Here is a 23,778-nt window from a genome sequence, read left to right on the forward strand (position 1 = left end):
CTCAAAATCAGCAAAAGGGAAGCTGGCATTAGAAACCAAATCTATGTGATTGCAGAATCCATATTCTTTCCCCTACAACAGTGCATCCCAAATTTCAGCCATTCACATTCTACCTCTTTGATGCTTTTCTATTCTTATGTATCACTTCCGTTTTTTTTTTTTAGAAGGACCAGAGTCCATGGAGGCATTTTATTTGCATGTATATTTTACATCCCTAGAAAAAGAATCCCAGGATTTTTCCTCTTATGTGTCCATGCTTCCTCATGGTCCATGATGCCAGCTGAGGTCGTCAATACAATGAAACCAAACTGATGGGATGGGAGCAGATTATTCTGCCACTTTCTAGATCTTTGAGTTGCACCTCAAATCTGGGACTAATCACTCCACACTTGTTTAACCTCCCTGTGAGGTTCACAACAATTTTCCCAGTTCTGTGATCATCAGTGACTTCAAATTTGCCAACGTAACCATGCTTCATCATCACAGTTAGAAACCTGATGATGACTTTGGAGCATGGCCTGATAAGAACCTGGTGCTTGCCTCTCTTCTCGGCATTGTTGATGCTCTTCAGAGCATCAGCCAGGACGTTCATGGGCACCATTGTGGCAGCACAAGAAAGATGGCCGAAAGAGCTGTTATCACTTCTATTTACTTAATGTTTTTATTTAATTTGATGCCTCCCTCTCTTCCAGGTGCGTTGCAAAGAACTTAGCACATAGTAACTTCTTGACAAATATATTTGTGGAAGGGAGGGAGGGAAGAAGAAAAGAAGTTATTGACTACACCAGGAGCTGTCATGCAGGGAAAGCTCTAGAGGGCTCCTGCAGGTGCTGCAGGGTTTGCTTCAGAGGGCATGGGGTGGCAGCACGTAAAGGCAGCCCCTTAGACAACATCTCTGTTTTCTTCTGGTTTATATATTTAAATCAGAATCTTTTTAAATAAAATTTGCTCTGCTAATTTTCTTTAGAAAATCATGTTGAGATGCAAAATTAGAAATATTGAGGTACCTCAAAATAGTTTATAAATGTCAAAATACAAGGATATAAAGACATATCTCCCTGCATCACCAACTCTCATAGGAATCCTTACATTTTTATTTTAGATTCTTTTTAAATGTTCTTGATGTCTTATGAAATGATAAATTTCCAAATAGTATACATGTTTAAAGAATCCTGCTACAGACTACAATCCTATTATATTTCATTTTGGTGGAGAGTTTTCCAGAGTAACCTGACATTAGTTTCAACCACATATAGTTTTCAGACCCTTCTATTTCCTTAGAACTATATAAATTGTTATACAAAGAAATACAGAGTAAGCAAAGTCCTCACCTCAAAGAATTCCATGCTGTTTATTTTTGCTACCAATGATAATGATCTAATTGAGCAAGCAAAACATCACCATATCTTAAAAAAGATGTAAAAAGCATTTAAGTGTTAAGTGAATCATAGTGCTAATAGATCTCAAAGACTTAGGAAAGAAAAATTTCTAGCGTAGGGAGGTAGAAAGTAGACTTGGAGAAGAGGGTAGAAATTGAGATTATTAGGAAGGGTAAACTAAAGAGTAAGAAGGGAAGCGGATGTGGCTCAACTGATAGAGCATCTGCCTATCATAAACAAGGTCCTGAGTTCAAACCCAGGGCCTCCTGGTCCATGTGGTGAGTTGGCCCATGTACAGTGCTGCCATGCACAGGGAGTGCCGTGCCATGCAGGGGTGCCCCCACATAAAGGAACCCCATGAGAAAGGAGTGCAACCTACAAGGAGAGCTGCCCCACGTGAAAAAAGCGCAGCCCATCAAGGAATGGCACCGCACACACGAAGAGCTGACTCAGTAAGATGACACAACCGAAAGAGACACAGATTCCCAGTGCCACCAAGAATGCAAGTGGACACAGAAGAACACACAGTGAATGGACACAAGAGAGCAGACAATGGGGGAGGGGGAAGGGGAGAGAAACAAAATAAATCTTTTTAAAAAAATTTTTAATTAAATCAAAAATAAAGACAGACAGTAGAACAATATGACAACAGAGAGCCAAAGGACAAAATACATGAAGAAAGTAATGCCTTTATCATAAGACACAGACTGATAGAATAAACAAAAAAATATGAGCCATCTATATGTTGTTGACAAGAGACCCACCTCAGATGTAAGGACACAACCAGATTAAAAGTGAAAGGCTGGAAAAACATATGCCATGCAAATAGTAACCAAAAAAGTACTGGAGTAGCAATCTAATATCAGACAAAATAGATTTCAAATGCAAAACTGTTAAAAGGGATGAAGAAGGTCATTATATATTAATACAAGGGGCACTTCACCTAGAAGAAATAACTATGTAAAATATTTATGCACCTAACTTCAGTGCCCCATGGTACATGAGGCACACACTGACAAAACTGAAGGGAGAAACAGATGTCTCTACAATAATAGTTGGAGACTTCAGTGCACCACTCTCAGTTTTGGATAGAACATCTAGACAGAATATAAATAAAGAAACAAAGAACTTGAATAATATGATAAAAGAACTAGACCTAACAAAAAACTATAGAGCATTGCACTTCAAAAGAGCAGAATATACATTCTTTCCAAGTGCTCATGGATCTTTCTCCAAGATAGACAATACATTGGGTCACAAGACAAGTCTCAATTTAAAAAGACTGAAATTTTATGAAACACATTTCTCTGATCATAATGGAATGAAGCTTGAAATAACAATGAATGGAAAAAGGGAAAATTCATAAATATATGGAGGTTAAACAACACCTTCTTAAATAACCAGTGGGTCAAAGAAGAAATTGCAAGAGAATTCAGCAAATATCTTGAGACAAATGAAAATGAGAACACAAGATATCAAAACCTATAGAATACTGCAAAGGCAGTGCTGAGAGGGAATTTTAGGGTCCTCAATGCTTACATTAAAAAAGAAGAGGGAAACGTATGTGGCTCAACTAATTGGGCTCCTGTCTACCATATAAGAGGTCCAGGGTTTGATGCACAGTGCCTCCTGGTGAGGGCAAGCTGGCCCACGCAGCAAGCTGGCCCATGCAGAGTGCCAGCCTACACTGGAATGCCACCCCACACAGGAGCGGCCCCCTGCATGGAAGTGCAGGAGCGCTGCCCCACAAAGGAGTGCCAACTGATGCTGAGAGCTGGCACAGCAAGATGACACAGCAAGAGACACAGAGGAGAGAAAATAAGAAGACATAGTGGAACAAGGAGTTGAGGTGGCACAAGAGAGTAATTGCCTCTCTCCCACTCCAGAAGGTCCCATGATTGGTTCCCAGAGCCGCCTAATGAGAATACAAGCAAACACAGAAGAACACACAGTGAATGGACACAGAGCACACAACAGGGGGAGTGGGGAGAGGGGGGATAAATTTTTTAAAAATTAAATAAAAATTAAAAAGAAGAAAGGGCTAAAATTGAAGATCTAACTGCACAGCTGGAGGAACTAGAAAAAGAAGAGCAATCTAATCCTAAACAAAGCCAAAGGAAAGAAATAATAAAGATCAGAGCAGAAATAAGTGAAATTGAGAACCAAAAAAAAGCAATAGAGAGAATAAACAAAACCAAAAGTTGGTTCTTTGAGAAGATCAACAAAATCAACATTTAGCTGAATTGACAAATAAAAAAAGCGGGAAGACTCAAATAAATAAAATCACTCATGAGAGGGGGAACATTACAACTGACCCCACAGAAATAAGAGAGTTCATCAGAGGACACTATGAACCACTGTATGCCAAAAAATTAGACTATGTAGAGGAGATGGGCAAATTCCTAGAAATACACAAACCACCTACACTGACGCTGGAAGAAATAGAAGACCTCAACAAACCAATCACAAATGAAGAAATTGAAACAGTCATCAAACCTCTGAAAGATGAAAAGCTTGAGACTAGATGGCTTCACAGGTAAATTTTATCAATCATTCAAAAGTGATCTACTACCAGTCTTTCTCAAGTTTTTCCAAAAATTGAACAGGAAAGAACACTATCAAATTCATTCTATGAAGCCAATATCACCCTAATACCAAAACCTGATAAAGATCCCACACAAAAAAGAAAATTACAGACCAATATCTCTAATTAATATACATGCAAAAATCCTCAACAAATTATTTGCAAACAGAATCCAAAATCACATTTAAAGAATTATACACCATGATCAAGTGGGTTTTATCCCAGGTATGTAAAGTTGGTTCAACACAAGAAAATTAATAGTGTAATAAACCACATTGATAAATTGAAGAAGAACAATCACATAATCCTCTCAATTGATGCAGAAAAGGCATCTGACAAAATACAGCACACCTTCTTGATAAAAACACTCCAAAAGATAGGACTAGAAGGAAGCTTTCTTAATATGATGAAGTACATATATGAAAAACCTGCAGCTAGCATTGTATTCAATGGTGAAAGGCTGAAAGGTTTCCTGATGAGATCAGGAACAAGACAAGGATGCCCACTGTCACCATTGTTATTCAGTGTTGTTCTAGAGGTTCTAGCAGAACAATTAGGCTAGATAAAGAAATAGAAGTCACACAAATAGGAATGGAAAAAATAAAACTTCCACTATTCACTGATGATATGATCCTATATCTAGAATCTCCTGAAAAGTCCACAATAAAGCTACTAGAACTAATAGATGAGTTCAGCAATGTGACAGGATACAAGATTAATATGCAAAAATCAATAGTGCTCCTATACACTACTGATGTCTAATCAGAGGAAGAAATTGTTTTTAAATCCCATTTATAATAGCAATTAAAACAATTAAATATTTAGAAATAAATTTAACCAAGGACATTAAGGAGCTGTATTCAGAAAACTACAAACATTACTAAAAGAAACTGAAGAAGACTTAAATAAATGAAAGGGCATTCTGGGTTCACGGATTAGAAAACTAAGTATCATTTAGATGTCAATCCTAACCAAACTGAATTATAGATTCAGTGCAATCCCAATAAAAATCCCAACAGCCTTTTTTACAGAAGTTTGAAAAACCAATTAACAAACTGGGAGCAGAGACACGAACAGACACATCTGCACACCAATGTTCATAGTGGCATTATTCACATTTGCCAAAAGTTGGAAACAACCCCAGTGTCCATCAACTTATGAATGGATTAAAAAATTGTGGTGTATACAAACAATGGAATATTATGCAGCGGTAAGAAGAAATGAAGTTGTGAAGCATATGACAATGTTGATGAACTTGGAGGACATTATGTTGAGTGAAGGAAGCCAGACACAAAAGAGCAAATACTGTGTGATTGTACTACGGTGAACTAAATATATTGTGTAAACTCATGGAGTTAATAATTAGAATATAGGTCACCAGAAAATAGAATAAGGATAGAGAATGGAAAGCTGGGGGTTAAATCTGTGCAGAACCATGAGGTGCAATGTTCAGAGATATATTCACCAAGTGCAATGAATGTCTCATGATGATGGAGGAGATTGTTGTTATGGGGGGAGGAGTGGGATGAGAGGAATGGGGGGTATATGGGGTCCTCATATTTTTTAATGTAACATTAAAAAAATAAATAAAGACAAAATCTGTGCAAAATGGGTAAAAAAGGTTAATCTTTGGAAATTAATATAAATAGTTAAAGTATTTAGTGTTTGTAACTAGCCGTGCTATTGTATGGGTATGACAATGGTTAAAAGGGAAGTCTAAGGTCATGTCTATTACTAGAAGGAAAGCTAAAAACTGTAACATGGACACTATAAGATAGTAAAAGCTCATGTAAAACACAAATATGGGTGATATTGCATATACAAGACTATTTTATACAAAATATAAATACAAATATACTAGAAAGAAAGAAAATGAACAGCAGCTATGCATGGCAGGGAAAGCATAGAGAGATTGAGAGGTGATGAGTTTTGTTTGATTTTTGTTATTATTACTATCAAAATGATGAAAGCACTCTAAGAATGATTGAAGAGATGAATGCGCAAGTATGTGATTACACCAAATGCCACTGATTGTACACCTTTAAAAAGTGAATCTAGACAAAGCTTTAGAGGATTTATGAAAGCTGGAAGAAGGAGGCAGAGCATTCAGTTTAGAGAGCAGCCAAAATCCTGGAAGCACAAATTCTCTCCAAGTGTGCAAGTGGGTCATGAACGAAGAGGGCTCCTCTTATGCATGAGTGTAGGAGATAAACTTGAAAAATCATGTTGAATTCAAATTATGAAAAGCCTTAAAGGCCCAATAGAGGTACATGAACTTCATCTTTTGTGCAAAATCACCCTTAAGAATTTTAAGCAGAGATGTGCCATGATAAAAATAATATTTAAAAAATGAAAGTAGCCATGATATACCAGTGGAATTGAGGGAGTGGGGAAAAAGTGAGAGCATTATTGTAATAGTATTGGCCTGAAGAGAGAAGGCCGGAATTCATAGTGAGAGATTTTAGAAAATTACAATAGAAATTCTGAATTTTGCTTTATTGAAAATGCTTCATCAACCTGTCTTTTCCATACATCAAGGGCACCCTTATGTTGGCTATGGTAAAATGGTGACAAGATCAGCATAATGTGTGTCTTGATCAAAAAGGAAAATATATTTATAACAAAATATAGCTCTCACCATCCTGCTCACTATTCCCATTGCTATTTCAACAGTGTAACTCAATTTTCTTTCCAAAGATACCAAAACCTCTCCTTACTTACTTTCCAGTACTTAGGATGTACTGTTACAATGCACACATTTCCATCTTGAACAATTGGTTTTGACAGGAACAATATTTGGATATATGTTATTATAGAAATATCCAATCAACATTTGAGGATAAAGAAGGACAGGGCTTTTTATTCTGGGGAGGTAGTATTATAAACCAGTACATGATACACCATAGTTGCATGTGCTTAACTCTGACAAGGTGTTAGGAAGGCAATTTTTCCAATGTAAAGTAATTATGATGAGCCCACGGCTAGATTCGGAAAGCTAAAAAATAAACATCAAGTTTATGAAGCGTATTTAAAGGCTTTCATAACAGAAATTTTTTGTGTCAGGTACCCTCTATCATAAGAGTACATATTTAGAAAAGTTTTTAAATGCATATCAGCTACCTGATAAACTGACTGTAATAGAGCTCTTGAAATTATTGCAGTCTATCATGTACAGATGGAAGTTTGGGTCTTTAAAAAAAAAAAAGAAAATGTATATTACATGTCAAGGGGAGAAAAACAGCCTCTCTGAGCCCTCTTAGTCTATTATATTAGTCCTTGTAAATCAACAGATAGCATTAGTTCCTTCAATGTCATTACAAGGCATCAAGTCAACTGTGGCACGAAAAAGTTATAAAACAAAATAGATCAGGTCTTTGACATGATAATTGGCAATGGTTCAATGGCATCCTACTTTACACTGCAAAGTTATTGTGACATTAGCCTAACTGGCCAATTTAATCTTCCTCTTTATCATATCCCCAAAGAGGACACCTTATTTAACTGGAGAAGTGTGAGCCCTGTTATTTTGGGCATTATTCACCTGGGGGAAAAAAACAAACTATTTATGAAGAATGTGGAGGAAATGGTAAGGAAAGGAGAAGTGATCCTCTCCTTGGAATTTGATCTTTAAAGAATTCCTAAACTGAGGGTTATTTTCTTTTTGTAACTTTACAGGGTGGTGGGCAGGAGGAGGAAATAAAAATCCTACACACACACATACACATACACACACATGAAAATCTCTTAATTGATATTTTGATTCATGCATTGGGCTTGGACTTTCTTTAGGCAAAAGAAAAATAATTCATATTAGCTCACTTTATGATGAAGCTAATTTTCTAAAGGTGAAAACCCCTATATATTTTTTTATAGTCAGAGTGGTCCAATATGAAGAGCCATTTTTGCTTTTTCATATATTCTTTGAAAATCAAATTCCAAAACTGCCTTCCTGAAGCCCTAAGCTTAAGTTTTAATTTTATTTGATCAAACCTAGAAAGTCTATCTGTATTGTCCAGAGAGAATTTGGGATTTATGTGGCAATAGGAGCACTAGCATTTTATTATTTTGCTAAAAGGAGAATTTTTGTCCTTGGACTTCCTAATAGGTCTTTAATGTTTCACACACTTCCTCTGCTATGTATAATACACACGTTCAGGAGAAGTTGGCCAAATTTTGAGTCTTCACACTTTTAGAGAGTCAGTACCATGTCAAGGGGCAGAATAATCTCGTGATTAAGAATATATGTTTTGGTGTCAAGATGACATGGATTCAGTTTCTAGTACTATTTACCTCTTGTGTGTCTTTGGGGAAGTCACTTGTACACTGAGTCTCAGTTTGGTCGTCTTTAATAAGGGCTAAAAACTGCATCTACCTCAGAGAGTTGGGAGGATTGAACAAGGAAATGCACGCCAAAAGTACAGAGTGAGTTTTCACTAAATATTAGCTGTTATAGTCATGTCTCCTGATGGGTTCAACAAATATCTATGAATGCCAAGGATTCTGGAAAACATCACCATGGGTACTGTGGGAAAAGACCTGAGAATAAAACGTGGACAGGTCTGACCCTAGGGGCATAGAGTATAGGGGGGGAATAGAAATGCAAGTATCTAACTATAAGTGTCACAGGTTGGGTTCTCCCTGGGAGGGAGTTTGGGGTGCAAGAATTGTGTTCAGTACCAACACCTGTGGAGGGAAGGAGGAAGAAGCAGGGTTAGGTAGAAGTAGTTGAACTTTGACAAACCCTTGATCAACCCTCAGGAAGCTCTGGAGCAAGAATTGCCCATCAGAATGTTCTCTATCAGGGCCAAACGTCCAATTCTTAATCCCCAGTCCCTCCTTGGGAAGGACATGACCCCAAGCAAGGCAGCTCTCCACAGGAAGGCAGATCACAGAGGAGCTCACGCTGGGGGCTCTCTGTTCACTCCCCGTAGCTGAACAGCAAGTCCTTCCTTAGCAGGGGATCTGGGAGGCACATCTCCATTTCTCGCCCAGAGATAGCCACTAAAATCAAAGAGGAAGAAGCACGCTCAAGGCAGAAATGGGAGGAGAGTAGAATCTCAACATTCATCTGCTTATTCATGCATTCTTTTAGGAAGCACGCACTGAGCTCCCACTATGCCAGACCCCATGGGAGACATAAAGATGAAGGAGACGCAGTCACTGCCTTCAAGGACTGTGCAGTCTGGTGGTGGAGACTGGCAGGGGTACGGCTCTTATAAGACAGTGTGATGCAGGAAGGTGCAGGAGCCAGCAGGAGAGCAAACCATTCTGCCTAGGAAGGTCCAGAGGGCTTCAATGAGGTAGAAAGACACAAGCACTAGGAAGTCACAGCACAGAGAGGCCTTTCAAAACAGCAGGGAAAACAGAAATCAAGGGCCACACTCTCCCACCAACTTTGTCTCAAGTCTTAAGGCATTTCCCTCCCCATCTTCCCACTTCATCACTTGAGTTCTCTTTATTCAACCCTATTACAATAGCATTAATTGTTATAATATCTTTTATGCTTAAGGTCCCTCCTGCCTGGTCTGGAAGAAAATAGAACATAAATGCAATATATATGAAATGAAATGATTATCTTAGTAGAATCTTCTGTCTCTAGCTGGTTCTAATTCAGCCTGTAGTAAGCAACAGAAAATTTTGTCTTCATTTTCTACCAGTTCTCTTATCTGAAGAATTCTCGGGTACTTCAGTAGAGGAATTAACTAAAAAAATCTGGAAATGTGCTCCTAAATCTGATATGTTATAGATGCCAATATAATGTATATGATGTGAGCAATATATACCTATTAATTTGTATTTGCAAATAGAAAGTAAAGCATCATATAATAGGCACTGTATAAATAACTAAAAGCTTGTTTTTATCATAAGTTTATCATGAATGGGTGCATAACAATTTGTCTGCTATAAGCCAGCACAATTCACAGTAGTCACTATGGGTTTTAATGGGGGACAGGAGAGGAGAGAGGGAACCAGGGGATTTACATGGCAATGGTGTGGGGTTCTGTAAAGGGAAATGGTAACTCTACATTGCCATTGTCATGCTCTTTCAGGACAATGCATGGTAGAAGGAAAGAGACTCTACTCCTGCCTCCTTTCACCCAAAGAATGAGTTGTTGGATGACCTCTTTGTGGCAAAACACTGATGCTTATTTTTTGGGAAATATAGATGTTTTCTTTAAATTAATTATACACCCAAAGAATGAGTTGTTGGATGACTTCTTTGTGGCAAACACTGATGCTTATTTTAGGGCAAATAAAGATAGTTTCTTTAAATTAATTATATTTTTAAAACTTCATTAAGGGTGTATAGCAGTTTGATATGATTAGGAATTTCAAAAATAGATATTGGATTATGTTTGTAATCTGGTCTATACCCAGGCACGATTGAGTTATGATTAGGGCTTTGATTGGGTCACATCATTAGGGCGTTGAGTCCCCACTCCTTGGTGGGTGGGGACTCACAGATAAAAGGCATGACAAAGGACACAATTGGGGGTTTTCTGATGTTGGAGTTTGATGCTGAAGCCTTAAGCTGGAGCCCCAAGATATAAACTCACAAAGCAAAGAGAAGTCAGCCACAGGAAGAGGGGAAACCTGAGCCCAGGAAGAAGCAAACCCTGGGAAGAAAGGAAACTCAAACCCAGAGAGAAGCAAGACCCTGGAAGGGAGGAACCCAGGACGCCTGAACCCTCACAAATGTTGGTAACCATCTTGCTATAACACATGAAAATAGACTGGTGAGGGAAGTAATTTATGCTTTATGGCCTGGGGTCTGTAAGTTCCTACCCCAAGTAAATACCCTTTAAAAAAGCCAACCAATTTCTGGTATTTTGCATCAGCACCCCTTTGGCTGACTAATACAGGGTGTTAAGTGGCATGCATTTTAATAAATTACAGCATGGTGGTTGAAAGCCTGGGCTTCAGAGTTGGACAAATCTCATTTCCAGAGCGTGGCTCTACCGTTGACTAAAGTCAGCTTTACCCACCAACCATCGGTTTCTATTTTAGCACAATTGGATTATCTACCTCATAGGATAGAGTTATACATAAAGCCCTTCACACAATGCCAGGCATATAATAAACACACACTAAATGGTGATTACTACTTTTACTATCCCTAGAATAAATTAAATAGTTAAAACTAATATAAATGGAACCAAGACACTGGAAAGAAGTGCGGTAAGGACCTGCATTTCAGAGCATATTTTTAACCAACACATAGTTTGGAAGAGACTTATGCAAAGAAAAAAGAGTAATAAAAGGCAGTATACAAATCATTTTGTATATTGGACTAAAATATTTTTTTAAAAGATATTGTTTTTGTTTTTTGGTTTTTTTTTTTTCAGGAGGCACTGGAAATGCACCAGAGAACTTGAATATGAGAAGCAGGTGCTCAACCACTGAGCTACACACACCCTGCAAAAGACTGTTTAATAATATTGTACTAGCTAAGAAATGCAAAGCAACGTCTGACTTGATGGTTTGTTAGCTAATGGACTCCTCTGTTATTTAACACACAAATGCCTGTGGTTGTGTACTCTTTAGAGTAAGCTAAATCAGGCTTCTACTGCTCCTCTTACCCTGCCTTTTATTATTCTTCAGAGTAAACTAAATCATGCATCCCCACATTGCCCTGCCTTTTATTCTCTGGTTTTACAAAAGTAGATATTTGACAAGAAATATGTTGTTTGTTTACAGTCTCTCATTTCAGTTAGAAATGGAATGAAGGATGTTTACTCTGGGGAAAAATCTAATTTCATGAACTTGTGGTCAATTTTCTTTTTTTAAGTAAATTGAAAGAATTCAGTGTGTAGAGAGGCAAGACCCTTCCTAAGTAAAATTATGTAATGCATTTATTGGGTCCTAAAGGCCCAATTATTGTAGCACTAAATCTCATCCATCAAATCATTTACCAGCCGACCAACCAGGATTTATTTTGCAACGACTATTGCCAAGGAGTAAGGAAAATTTTGTCTTGCTCTGGAGATGTGGCAATGGACTAATGCATACATTTCCTATAAGAATCTAACATAGATGTTTTTCTGTTTATATCTTTATAACTGAGTCTATAACAATTTTTGACTGGAATACCAATCAAAATGGGTATTCCCCTCCTGGTAATGGAAAGAAGGAGGGAGAGAACGGAGGACAAAATAAAAGAAAGGAAGAAGGGAGGAAAGGAGGAAGGGAGGGGGGAGGGAGGGACAAACATGTATACATTTTCTTTGAATTTCTTTCATAGACATTAGGAACATTCTGCTAGATATGAACTAAAACTAAGATTCCAAAATTTAGCTTGGAATTTAGCTTGGAATACAAGAAAGAAACAAATACTTTGTACTTCCTGTTCCCCAAAGGAAAGTGCTTAATATATCTGCTAAAAAATGTGCACATTACATACACAGTGTTATATCAGTGTTTGACTTTCTAAAGTAAAAGTACAAGTGTAAAATTATAGCAAACAGAAAATCCCTGGTCAAGCCTCCTGGAAGCTGTCCTCAGGGACAGGAGACTACAGAGAGTTGGTAAGGAAAGGCGGCTGGAAGAGACACTTGCTGGAGGAAAATACCCAGTACTAGGGACATTTGGTTGGACAAGAGAAGATGCAGCATCCCAGGAAAGAAATCTGTTCCTCTCCCTTTGATGGCTTGCTCAAATATGGGTGAAGTACAAGTACATGGGGTGAAGGAAAGCAGCAACATTTCCTGATGGGACTAATCTAGAGTGTAATGATGACAACTTTCAGAACACAAGTGTGATAAAGAACATGAAATCTTCTGTGCATGTGAATTAGTTAGCACATGCTTAAAAGATCAGAAATTTGGTGACATCATGGGATCTTCATACAACCAACAATGAAATTATGTTGGTTGGTGTTACATTTAATTTCTCTAACTCTCGGGCAATCATTCTTGCCCTATATTTCCATTATACCAGAGTACTTGGGAAGTGGGATGAGCTGACATATGCAATTCCACGAAACAAGTTGACCTAGGAGCTAACAAGATTTGCCCTAACATGATCCAAACACATGGAATATGTTAAATAGACGGGGAAAGAACACTGCAATATAAATTAGAATGGTCTGTGTGTTGTCACAGAGTGAGCTATCTCACTTGACCATGTCTGTAGGGTTTTTGTTTCTTCATCTGTCCCCTTTGAAAGTTTAGCTCTGAAGAATTCATTGAAATAACTTGTATAGAGAATATGAATCCTAGTCTACAATCACAAGTGGACAAAAAATAACCCTCTTAATTTTTATTAAAACAACCAAATTTTGACTTCTACTCCTATCCTACTGAGGTCAGCAATATTTAATCTATTGCTATTAGATGTTCCTTGGGTTATGCAAAAGTCATGGTGTCTTACTAGTGCCACGGCATCATCAGTCAGCTCTAGTCGCCATCGGAATGCACAATGTCCCACGTAGTAAGGTACCTCCAGGTCTGGCCTATCTGACTCAGTGCCGTACTTGAGGTGCAGGGAGTCTGGCAAGTCAAAGAATTATATTCCTGAGGTCTTACCTATTTGGTTAGTCACCATGCCCATCTCAAGTGATCGCCATCAAAATAAAATTAAGAAAAAATAAAAAGTAAAAACAAAAGGGCTATAGGTCTCGCCTCTATATCTAAATCCACCTCTGTCCTCTCTCTGGCCTTAGCAAATAGCTCCCAGCCCTCCAGCAGTCAACAGTAGGTTACAACTTGTACAAAAGACAGGAGATAAAGTGTGGACAGAGTCTGCATTGGGCCTTGTAACACAAACCTGTGCAGGGGAGTCTGGCTAGCTCCTTGAAACGAAGGACAGAAAAATATATAGGAAGGATAAGTACAAGTTAATATGTTAATAAATTTTCCCACCACTTAAATTCCTTCAGCAGAGAGAAGTTTATTTAATTCCAGAAATAAAGCAGGAAGGAAGATAATTCACGTGACAGGGAATAACCCTGGCATTAAAACCCATCCAGAAAGCAAACCATCATGCCCCCAATATTCAAAGGGTGAATGCACTGCCCTTTAAATTTATGCTAAAGAACATAGCCACTTCCTGTTCAGTGAAAAGATTGGGGACTTTAAATAGATTCTTTAAAATAATCTATAAGGGAGACAGAAAAACATGGAAAAGCAAAAAAAAAAAAAAAAAATTCAATTATCTGGTCACTATTTTGCCGTGAGGCTTTGTTAATGGGGAAAAGTACGATAAAATGTAAGATTATATGATCAATGATATCTTCTGTGGCTTCAAATGAGAACTTTCTTTTTAAAAATTAACACGCTAAAATATTTGCTAATAAAGTTCCTGGTACACATATGCATCTGCACTTATAAGGTTTGTCTGTTTTGGTCATCTATCGCTGTGTAGCAAACACCCTAAAACAGTGGCCTGAAACAATAAGCATTTTATTACTTTTCACAGTTCTGTGAGTTGGCTAGGCTCAGCTGTATGATGCGTCTGTTCCATGTGATGTCAGCTGCCCTCGCAGTCATCTGGGGGTGAAACCGGGTTGGAATAACTGGTATCCCTAAGGCCTGGACAGGGCTGGCTGGAAGACTGGGCTCAGCTAGAGCACTGGAAGAGCTTGGACTCACTCTCTTTCCAGGGACTCTCAGGACCTCTCCCTTTCAAGTGGCCTTCCCAGGTGGTCTCTCCATGTGTTGTCTCCAGTAGAGCAGCTAGATTTCTTACATGGTGACTCAGAGCTTCTAATAAAGCAAAAGCAGAAGCTGTGCAGACTTCTTAAGGCTTAGGCCTGGAACTTGCACGGCGATACTTCTACCATTCTATTTGTCAACAAGTCTCGGAGCCAGCTCAAATTCAACAAGAGGTCACTACAAAAGGGCTAGAGGTGTTTAGTTGAGAAAGAAAAGAGAAGAATTCCATGAAAGCAGTCGGTTCCTCTCCCTTTGCTGACACTGCTGGTCAATGGAAGTCTTCTTTGGAGACTAGCTATCATAGATATAATAAATACGAGATTACATGATGGCCCACTCTATTAAGCAAGTCACCTGAGGGTTATAAAACTCCTAATTATTTTAAAATATATCATCTTCCTGATTGGCTTAAAGGGAAAGATGACTAAAGCATGGCATTATTTAAGAATTGAATTATCAGCATATATCAAAAAGAAATCTTATTAGGCCACCAAATAAAGACATTGAAACTTGGTTCCAATGTTTTACTGTATTTTACATATCATAGAAATGGCATCTGATGAGAAAATTAAATTAAACCCAACATTTTACTAGAGACTATATTTTAAGGAACAATCTTGCCCTAATAAGAATGCAGCTCTGGTAAGGACATAAGGCTCTTTCATTTCATTCATGAAAGGAGAATTGATATCTATTGGAGTACATTAGGAGTATTTTTGTTTTAGTTTTGCTTGTTAATAACAATTTGCTCAGCAAGATTCAGTGACGTTAAACATAACTTGCACTATCACCTATTAAAACAAAAGTCATTATTTAAAAGTCAGCAGCATTTTATTACCAAATAATGGATGCTGGCCCCAGTACCATATGCTGTTTTAAAGGCTGCAATTGTGCTGCTGTTTTATCAGGTATTCATTAAGTCCTACAGAATGCCAGGCATCAAATCTAACATAACTGAAATGAACATGTGCAAGCATGAAAAATAAACACAATGATTTTTTAAAATCTTTTAAATAAAATATTATATGAGCAAGATTAATGAATGAACATTATAATTTAATCATTGACATGATTTTGTCAAACAGCAACATTCAAAATTCCTACTAGGAAATTATGGAGACTAGAACGAAATTATCAATTATATTTTCTCTTTCTTGTAGACTGAACTTTGTATTTTCAAATAGATCTTTTCCATCAGATTTTAAACATACTCAAGTGCCTCCCATTAAAAAAAGAGAGAGGAAAACAGTCCTTAGACTCACATGCTTTCTAGCATCTGTCCTATCTTTCTTCTCTTCTTCAAAGGCAAACATTCTTAAAGAATCTATCACCATTTCATCACCTTCCACTCTAATCAGATCTCCAGTGCCTTCTCAATCACTAAATCCAAGGTACAGTTTTTACCTTTTCTTGTTTGACATTTCCACACTCCATCTTCCTTGCAACCCTCTCTTCCTTTGACTCCAATGACCACTGGAGTCTATCCACTCTCTTCTAATGGCCACATGGGCTCATCCTCCTCCACTGGACCATACAGTGTTGAAATTCCCGTGGCCTTGATTTTGGGCCTGCCTCTCTTCTTATTCTGTGCTTTCTCCCTAGTGACCTGTATTAGTCAGGGTTCTCTAGGGAAACAACCAAGGGGATATATCTGTAAAGATTATGAGATTTTCCTAAGAATTGTCTCACACAGCTGTGGAGATGCACAAGTCCAAATTATGTAGGGCAGGCTGCAAGCTGGGAACTCTGATGAAGATTTTCAGATGAATTCCCCAGGGAAAGATAGCTGGTTGAAGCAGAGATGGAAATTCTCTTCTGATTGCTGAAATCATCACTTCTCCTTTTTTTTTTTAAATTTCTCTCCCCTTCCCGCCCTCCCCCCCCCCCCCCCCCCGCATCCCAGTTGACTGTTCTCTGTGTCCATTTGCTGTGTGTTCTTCCACATCTGCTTGTATTCTTGTCAGTGGCACCGGGAATCTGTGTCTCTTTTTGTTGCGTCAGCTCTCCGTGTGTGTGGTGTCACTCCTGGGCAGGCTGGACTTTTTCGCACTAGGCAGCTCTCCTTATGAGGCACACTTCTTGCACGTGGGGCTCCCCTACACCGGGGCATCTCTGCGTGGCATGGCACTCCTTGTGTGCATCAGCAATGCACATGGGCCAGCTCCACGCAGGTCAAGGAGGCCCTGGGTTTGAACTGTGGACCTCCCATGTGGTAGGGGGATGCTCTATCCATTGAGCCAAGTCCACTTCCCCACTTCTCCTTTTAAAGACTTGTACTGATTGGATAAGACATCTCTCATTATTGAAGGCAATTCACTCAGTTGACTGTATATGCAATCAGTCATAGAAGCAATCAACTTACTGATGAATTTAGTCCACAAAATGTCCTCACAGTAACAATCAGGCCAGTGCTGCTTGGCCAAACAACTTTTCACCAAAATCTGGCCAACTCGATACATAAACTTAACCATCACATCATCCCATTCCATACATGCCCATATCTTCAACTGCCATCTCTGACACCTGATACATATTCAAATACAAACTTAATATCTCTACCCAATATCTCACTTTCCTCTGAGACTGAAGGCAGATCTTCATCCTCTGAAACCAGAACTCAACTCAATGGCTGCTTCCCCCAGGAAGGCTTTCTGGACCACAAAGATTATGCCCCCTTGCCCTCAGCCCATTGCATTAATTACAGATTGCAATTATGCATCTATTTACATAATTATTTGATTAACATCTATCTACCCTTCTTGACTTATGGAATCATTAGAACAAAGACCATTGTGTCCCTAGTGCCTACCAAAGAAAAGCTCAATATAATTTGGGAATGGACAGTGGTGATGGTAGCACATGGAGAATGTAATTAATATTATGAAATACGTATCTGAATGTGAATAAAAGGGGAAATGTTAGGTAATATATGTGGTAAAAGAATAATTATTTATATCCATGAAACTTCACTACACAAACAGTGCAACTTAAGTCAAACCATGGACTACAGTTAATGATACTATTTCAAAAATTAGCTCTTATCAGTTGTAACAAATACACTTACTACACCAAAGCAAGGTGTTAATAACAGGGGGTTCTATGGTAATCCTGTATTTTATGCATTATTGTTATATAAACCCACTTCTTTAATTTAGAAAAAGGTTTTTAAAAGAGTTACCACAAAAAAAACATATTTGTTTCATCCCTAGAATGTGACTCCAGTGTCCTGCCTTAATACAAAAAGTACAATAAAGAACTTGATATGTTTAAGAATTCAGCATCTTCAAACATAATCATCATTAGCCTTATAGGATCCCAGGCCCTTTCACTGATTTTTAAAAACTATGCATTCTCTAACTATAAAATGTACATTAGAACCTATATGCATTTATAATATGATATATGGTTCTAATGAGCCCATTTGTGGACCCATTGTTAAGTATTCCTTTTCCAGTGTCTTAGAGACTGATCTTCAACAATAAATATGACCATCCAGGACTGTAGATGCAAAGATAGGAAGTTTAGAAAATAGGGTGGAAACTGTCCTGAGGCCAGGACCTAGTCTTAATATTGCTTTAGGGTCTTAATGTGAGCTTTTTTTTTTTTTCCTAATTTGCCTTTTTTCTCAGTAAAAACAAAAAGCAGTGGAAAATTTTGACTGTGAGTTCTGACTAACTGGGTTTTATTTAATAACCACACAGCTTTCTGGCAATAGATCATGTAGGTAACCCAAACTATACACACACACACAAAGCACACATTTAAAAGTGAGAATTAATCCATTGGAAAGCCGTTGAGTATGATGAACTCTGATATTTGAAGACAGAAGTTATTTCATCAAGAAACAATTTTAACCTAATTGAAACAGAAAAGTATGGACCATGAACTTGCTGATAAAAAGTCCAAATTCTTAGGGAAGCTGGGTATTATTATCAAGCCTGAACAATAGGCATGGATAATAGGAAACCCCACTCTACTCCACCTTAGTGATTCACTGTGGAAAACTCCAGAAGCCTCCTTTTGCGCATCCATGTAGATATAATAATGTTTGACTTGCAGGGTTGGTCTGAGGAGTAGAAATAATACATGAAGTTCCTAGTACAGTGCCTGGCTCGGAGAAGATATCCAATAAAGACAATGTTACTAGCTAGTTTTTCACTCTCACTCAATCAAAATATTACTTCACTATTTACTATCTATTGAGCTAAAGAGCCTTTCAAACGAAAACATGGAAAAATTCCACTTTACCAAGAAATGCAATTTAAATATTTTAGTAAAACCAGCATGAGGACAAGTAATTGTCACACATCAAAAATAAAAATAAAAACATGTACACTTTTAGCCAGCGAAAGGAATTGTATGAAACAATTCATAGACTTTTTTTACTTATACGTAGAAATAAACCTAAGTGGGAGAATGCTCCTCTCCAATCGTCTCCAAACAGGAAAAGCTGTCAACAAAATGAGAAGGGTGAAAAGGAGAGATGCAGGAGGAAAACCATGATATCATTACTGAAACTGTTGATTTATGTGTTCCTTGGCTTTTCATGTGAGTTTGGATAAATTACTAGTATGTTAGTGAAAATATATAACAGCAAGGGGACAAATCTGAAAAATGTGGTTCGTGTACTGTTTGACAACATAATATTTCAGGGGACAAAAGGAAACATTTCAGTCACATTAAAAAAAAAAAAAACCATCACACCATTACTGTGACTCTCTCGTCAGTCACTCCCTTAACAGGTTGCAATTTGCACTTTTTCTGCTCCTGTCTATTAGCTAGGGGAAACAGCAAAGATGTGCTGGATGCTTCCTGATTGTTCTTTAAAACAACCCATTTCTTTTCTTGAAACTTAAACACCAGGAGCTCCAAGGCATAAGTCTGGCAGTTACTCAAAAAAAACCAAAAAACAAAAAAAAGGAAAAAACCACAACCAGCAAAGCAAAAATCAAAAACCCTCTTTATCTTCTAAAATTATATGATTAGGGGAACCTAACAGAGGTTATTATCAAAATAAATGCCCAGCTCCATGTGAAATTTAACTGGAAGTATATAATCTGAGTTACATATAAGAATTACATATAAGATAATGCGTTACCTCTGTAAATACTTGGCATTTTAAAAGGCATTTTGCACACGTTTTTCTTCCATTAACAAATGAGTCATGGTTAGCTTTAGGGATAACTATGTCCAATATCTAAGAGCACAGACCACATCTAAGATCCTGTTCTGATCACTTTCCATGACTAGATCATTTAAAACACTCTCTAACCAGGCAAGAGAGGTAATTTTTGTGTGTGTGTTTGTTTTTAATTTTATTGTGATAATATATTGTCCATTTTAGCTATCTAAGTGTATAATTCAGTGACATTAATTACATTTACAATATTGCACCACTATCAATATCATCCATTAAGGACAGGCAGGTTATTTTTATTCCTACTTTATAAATGAGAAAATAGATATAGCCAATTTCCTTAGCTGACACTATTATTTACTTTTTAAATTATCTGGCCTAATCCTATTATATTTATTTAATCGCTGTCGAGTTCCAAAAATAATACTTATTGAGACGTCTAAATCCAGAGAGAGAAAGAAAACGGGAGATGAGAAAGATAAAGCAAAAATATTAACAATTGGTAAACACAGGCGAAGGGATTCTGTAAGTCATTGCACTATTTCAATTTTTCTGCAGGTTTGAAATTTTCAAAATAACAACCTGAGGAGTCTGCAAACAGTTGGCCTATGTTATTCAAAATGTCAATGGAATGAAAGACAAAAAAAAGAAATGGAGAAACTGTTTTAGGTTAACAGAGACTAAAAAGACATAACAAAATGACATAACATGGCCTTTGACTGGATTTCAAAAATAAACCCAGTTATAAATACATTATTGGATCAACTGGGAAATTACATTAAATATATGTATTATAACAAGATTAAATGTCCTGAGGGCGATGGGCCGAATAATGGTCCACCAAAGATGTCCAAATCCTAATCCCCCAAACCTGTGAATATGTTAAGTTATGTGGCAAGGGGATATTAAGTTGGCAGGTGGAATTAAGGTCATTAATCAGCTGACCTTAAATAGAGACAGTTTCTTAGATTATCAGGATTGGCCCATTGGAATCACTAGAGTCCTTATAAGATGGAAGAAAGAGGTAGAAGAGCCACTGTCAGACTCATGCAGTGTGAGAAAGACTCAGCTGGTGCTCATTAGCTTTGAATATGGAAGACGGCCAGGAGCCAACAAACGTAGGCAGCCTCTAGAAGATAAAAAGGCAGGAAAAAGATTCTCCCCGAGAGCCTTCAGAAAGGAACACAGCCCCAAGAGACCCATTTCTGACTTTTGACCTTCAGAACTGTACGATAAGAAATCTATGTAGTTTTAAGCCATGAAATTTGCAGTAATTTGTTTTGGCAGCAATAGAAACTAATATACCAACTATGATAATTTAGTTTTAATTACATAGGAGAGTGTTCTTGAGAGAGACATGGGTGGAAATATTTAGGATTAAAGTGTCATGCAATCTGCAACTAACTCACAAAAGGCTCAGCAAAAAAAGGGGAGGTTAGACACAAATTTGATTAAACAGTATCAAATGAAAAGAATATGGACACTGATTATACTAGCAAATTTCTTGTGAGTCTAAAATTTTTCAAAATAAAAGTATGGGAGACAAAAAGAGAAAAAAAGTTGAATGATTGTAAGATCATATCTAAATTGAGCCAGAAAGAAGATTTAAATCAATTAGCAATGCCTACCATTAGAAAATGAAGTATGAAAGGGGACATCTAATGTGTATTTGGAGATCCTAAACAATCTACTCAATAAATTGAAAACCTATAGCCTGGTATAAAATATTTTTTAAAGCAGCTAAGGGAAAAAATGCCCAGATCTCCTCCAATTTCCCCCACCTCAGCAGAAATCAGAAATTTTATTCTCTGGAGATGATAAATAGAGTCTTAGAGTTAAGAGTACCAGGCAAAGTTAAGATATTGCCTCATGATAGGAAAGCCAAGAAATCTAAGGACTGCAGCCAGCCAGAATACTACCAACTCTGAAAGGAAGGAAACCTTCTACTTCTGAAACTATGAGCTAATATATTCCTGTTGTTAATCCAACCCATTGTGTGGTATTTGCCACAGAAACTGGGAAATTAAGGCAACAGGTGTTAATTCTTTGAATGTTTGGTAAAATTCACTAGTGAAGCCATCTGGTCTGGGACATCTTTTTTTTTTTTTTGAGAGGATTTAGATTATTGATTCAGCCATTTTCCTTGTTAATTGTCTGTTGAGATCTTCTATTTATTTTTGAATCAGGATAGGTAGTTCATGTGTTTCCAGGAATTTTTCCATTTCATCTAGGTTATCTAATTTGTTAGCACACAATTATTCATAGGATCCTCTTAAAGGTTTTTTTAAAATTTCTGTTGGGTTGGTAGTAATGCACCCCCTTTCTAATTTTAGTTATTGCATCTTTTTTTGCAGCTAGCTAAAACTTTGTAAACTTCAAAGAACTAACTTTTGACTTTGTTGATTCTGTTGTTTTTTCTATTCTATATTTCATTTATCCCCACACTTATCTTCATTATTTCCTCCATTTTTTCACTTTGGGTTTAGTTTGCTCTTCTTTTTCCAGTTCCTCTAGGTATGAGTTTAGGTAACTAAATTGACATTTTTATGCCTCTTTAATGTAATCATTTACAGCACTAAATTTCCCTCTGAGTATCTCCTTTGCTGCATTCCATAAGTTTTTGGTATGTTGTGTTTTCATCTACATTCATCTCAAGATATTTGATATTTCCTAATTTCCTGAGTGATTTCAACTTTGACCTATTGGTTGTTTAAGAATGCATTGTTAAATTCTACAGATTTGTGAATTTCTAACTTCATTTCAATGTGGCCAAGGAAAGATATTTTGCATGATTCCTATATTTTTTAATTTATTAGGACCTGTTCTGTGACTTAATACATGGTCTAGCATAAAGAATGATCCATGTGCACTTGATATGAATGTGACTTCCACTGTTGTTGAATGAAGTGTTATAAATATGTCTATTGGGTCTACTTAGTTTAGAGTATTGTTTAAGTCCTCTATTTTCTTATTGAACTTTGGTCTAGATGTTATATACATTATTGAAAGTTGTGCACTGAAGTCCCCTCCTATTAATGTAGAGTCATCTATTTCTTCTCTCAAATCTTTCAGTGTCTGATTCATATATTTGGGGGTACAGGTGTAAAGGGCATATATTTTACAAATATTATATCTTCTTAATGAATTGATCCTTTCATCAATATATTGTGTCCTTCCTTTTCCCTTTAACAGTTCTTTAATTAGTCTATTTTGTCTGATTAGTATAGGCACCACCCCCTCTCTTTTGGTTACTATTTGCATGGAATTTTTTTCATCCATCTTAGTTTCTTGGCCGCTATGACAAATACCACACAGTGGCTTCTCTTAAACAATGGGAATTTATTGCCTCATGGTTTTAGAAGCTAGAAAGCTTTCTTCACTACTTAGTTAATAGAGTTCTTACCAGCTGGCAATCCTTGGGGCTCCTGAGCTTTCCCATCACCTTGCAATGTCTTATTCTTTCTCTTCTAGGTTCCTGCTATTTTCAGCCTCTGGCTCCACCCTGTGGCTTTCTCTTTGTCTTTAGATCTTTTGTTTACAGAGGACTCCAGTAATGAGATTAAGGTCCACCATCATTCAGTTGGGCAAAACCTTAACTAAAAAGCATCTTCAAGAGATTCTAGGTATAATGGATTTACACCCACAGGAATGCAGATTAAGAACATGTGGTTTGAGGAGTACATTGTGCAATCTACCACATTTTTCGCTTTCAACCTGCTGTATCTTTGAATTTAAGGTGAGTCTCTTGTAAATAACATATAGTTGGTGTGACAGTTTGAATTTGGTGAATCCCAAAAAGACATTATATTTTTTAACTAATCCATTCCTGTGGATGTGGGGCCCTTTTGATTGGACTATGTCAGTGAGACATGACATAGGTTGGGTTTCCAACCTCTTTCTGGTCTTTCTATAAATAGAGACACAGAAGACAGAACACACAGAGAAAAGAAAGATGCCATTTTGATCAGCTATGTGTGAGAGAGGTCTCAAGGATTGTTATCAGCTGAAGCATGAAGCCCCCAAGAG

The 23,778-nt window shown here is 37.3% G+C and overlaps 1 protein-coding gene across 1 annotated transcript; it reads right to left on the reverse strand.

Moving 5' to 3' along the window:
• Positions 1-289: 289 nt before the first annotated feature.
• LOC101440329 (small ribosomal subunit protein uS8-like) lies at positions 290-601 on the reverse strand. The gene has a single exon (XM_071211870.1). The coding sequence runs from the start codon at positions 599-601 to the stop codon at positions 290-292; it is 312 nt and encodes a 103-aa protein (XP_071067971.1).
• Between the last annotated feature and the right edge of the window lie 23,177 nt (positions 602-23,778).

This window comes from Dasypus novemcinctus, chromosome 25 (assembly GCF_030445035.2).
Source record: "Dasypus novemcinctus isolate mDasNov1 chromosome 25, mDasNov1.1.hap2, whole genome shotgun sequence".
NCBI lineage: Eukaryota > Metazoa > Chordata > Mammalia > Cingulata > Dasypodidae > Dasypus > Dasypus novemcinctus.

Coding starts and splice junctions, on each gene's coding strand:
- LOC101440329 (XM_071211870.1), bottom strand. CDS start 601: ATGGTGCCCATGAACGTCCTGGCTGATGCTCTGAAGAGCATCAACAAT.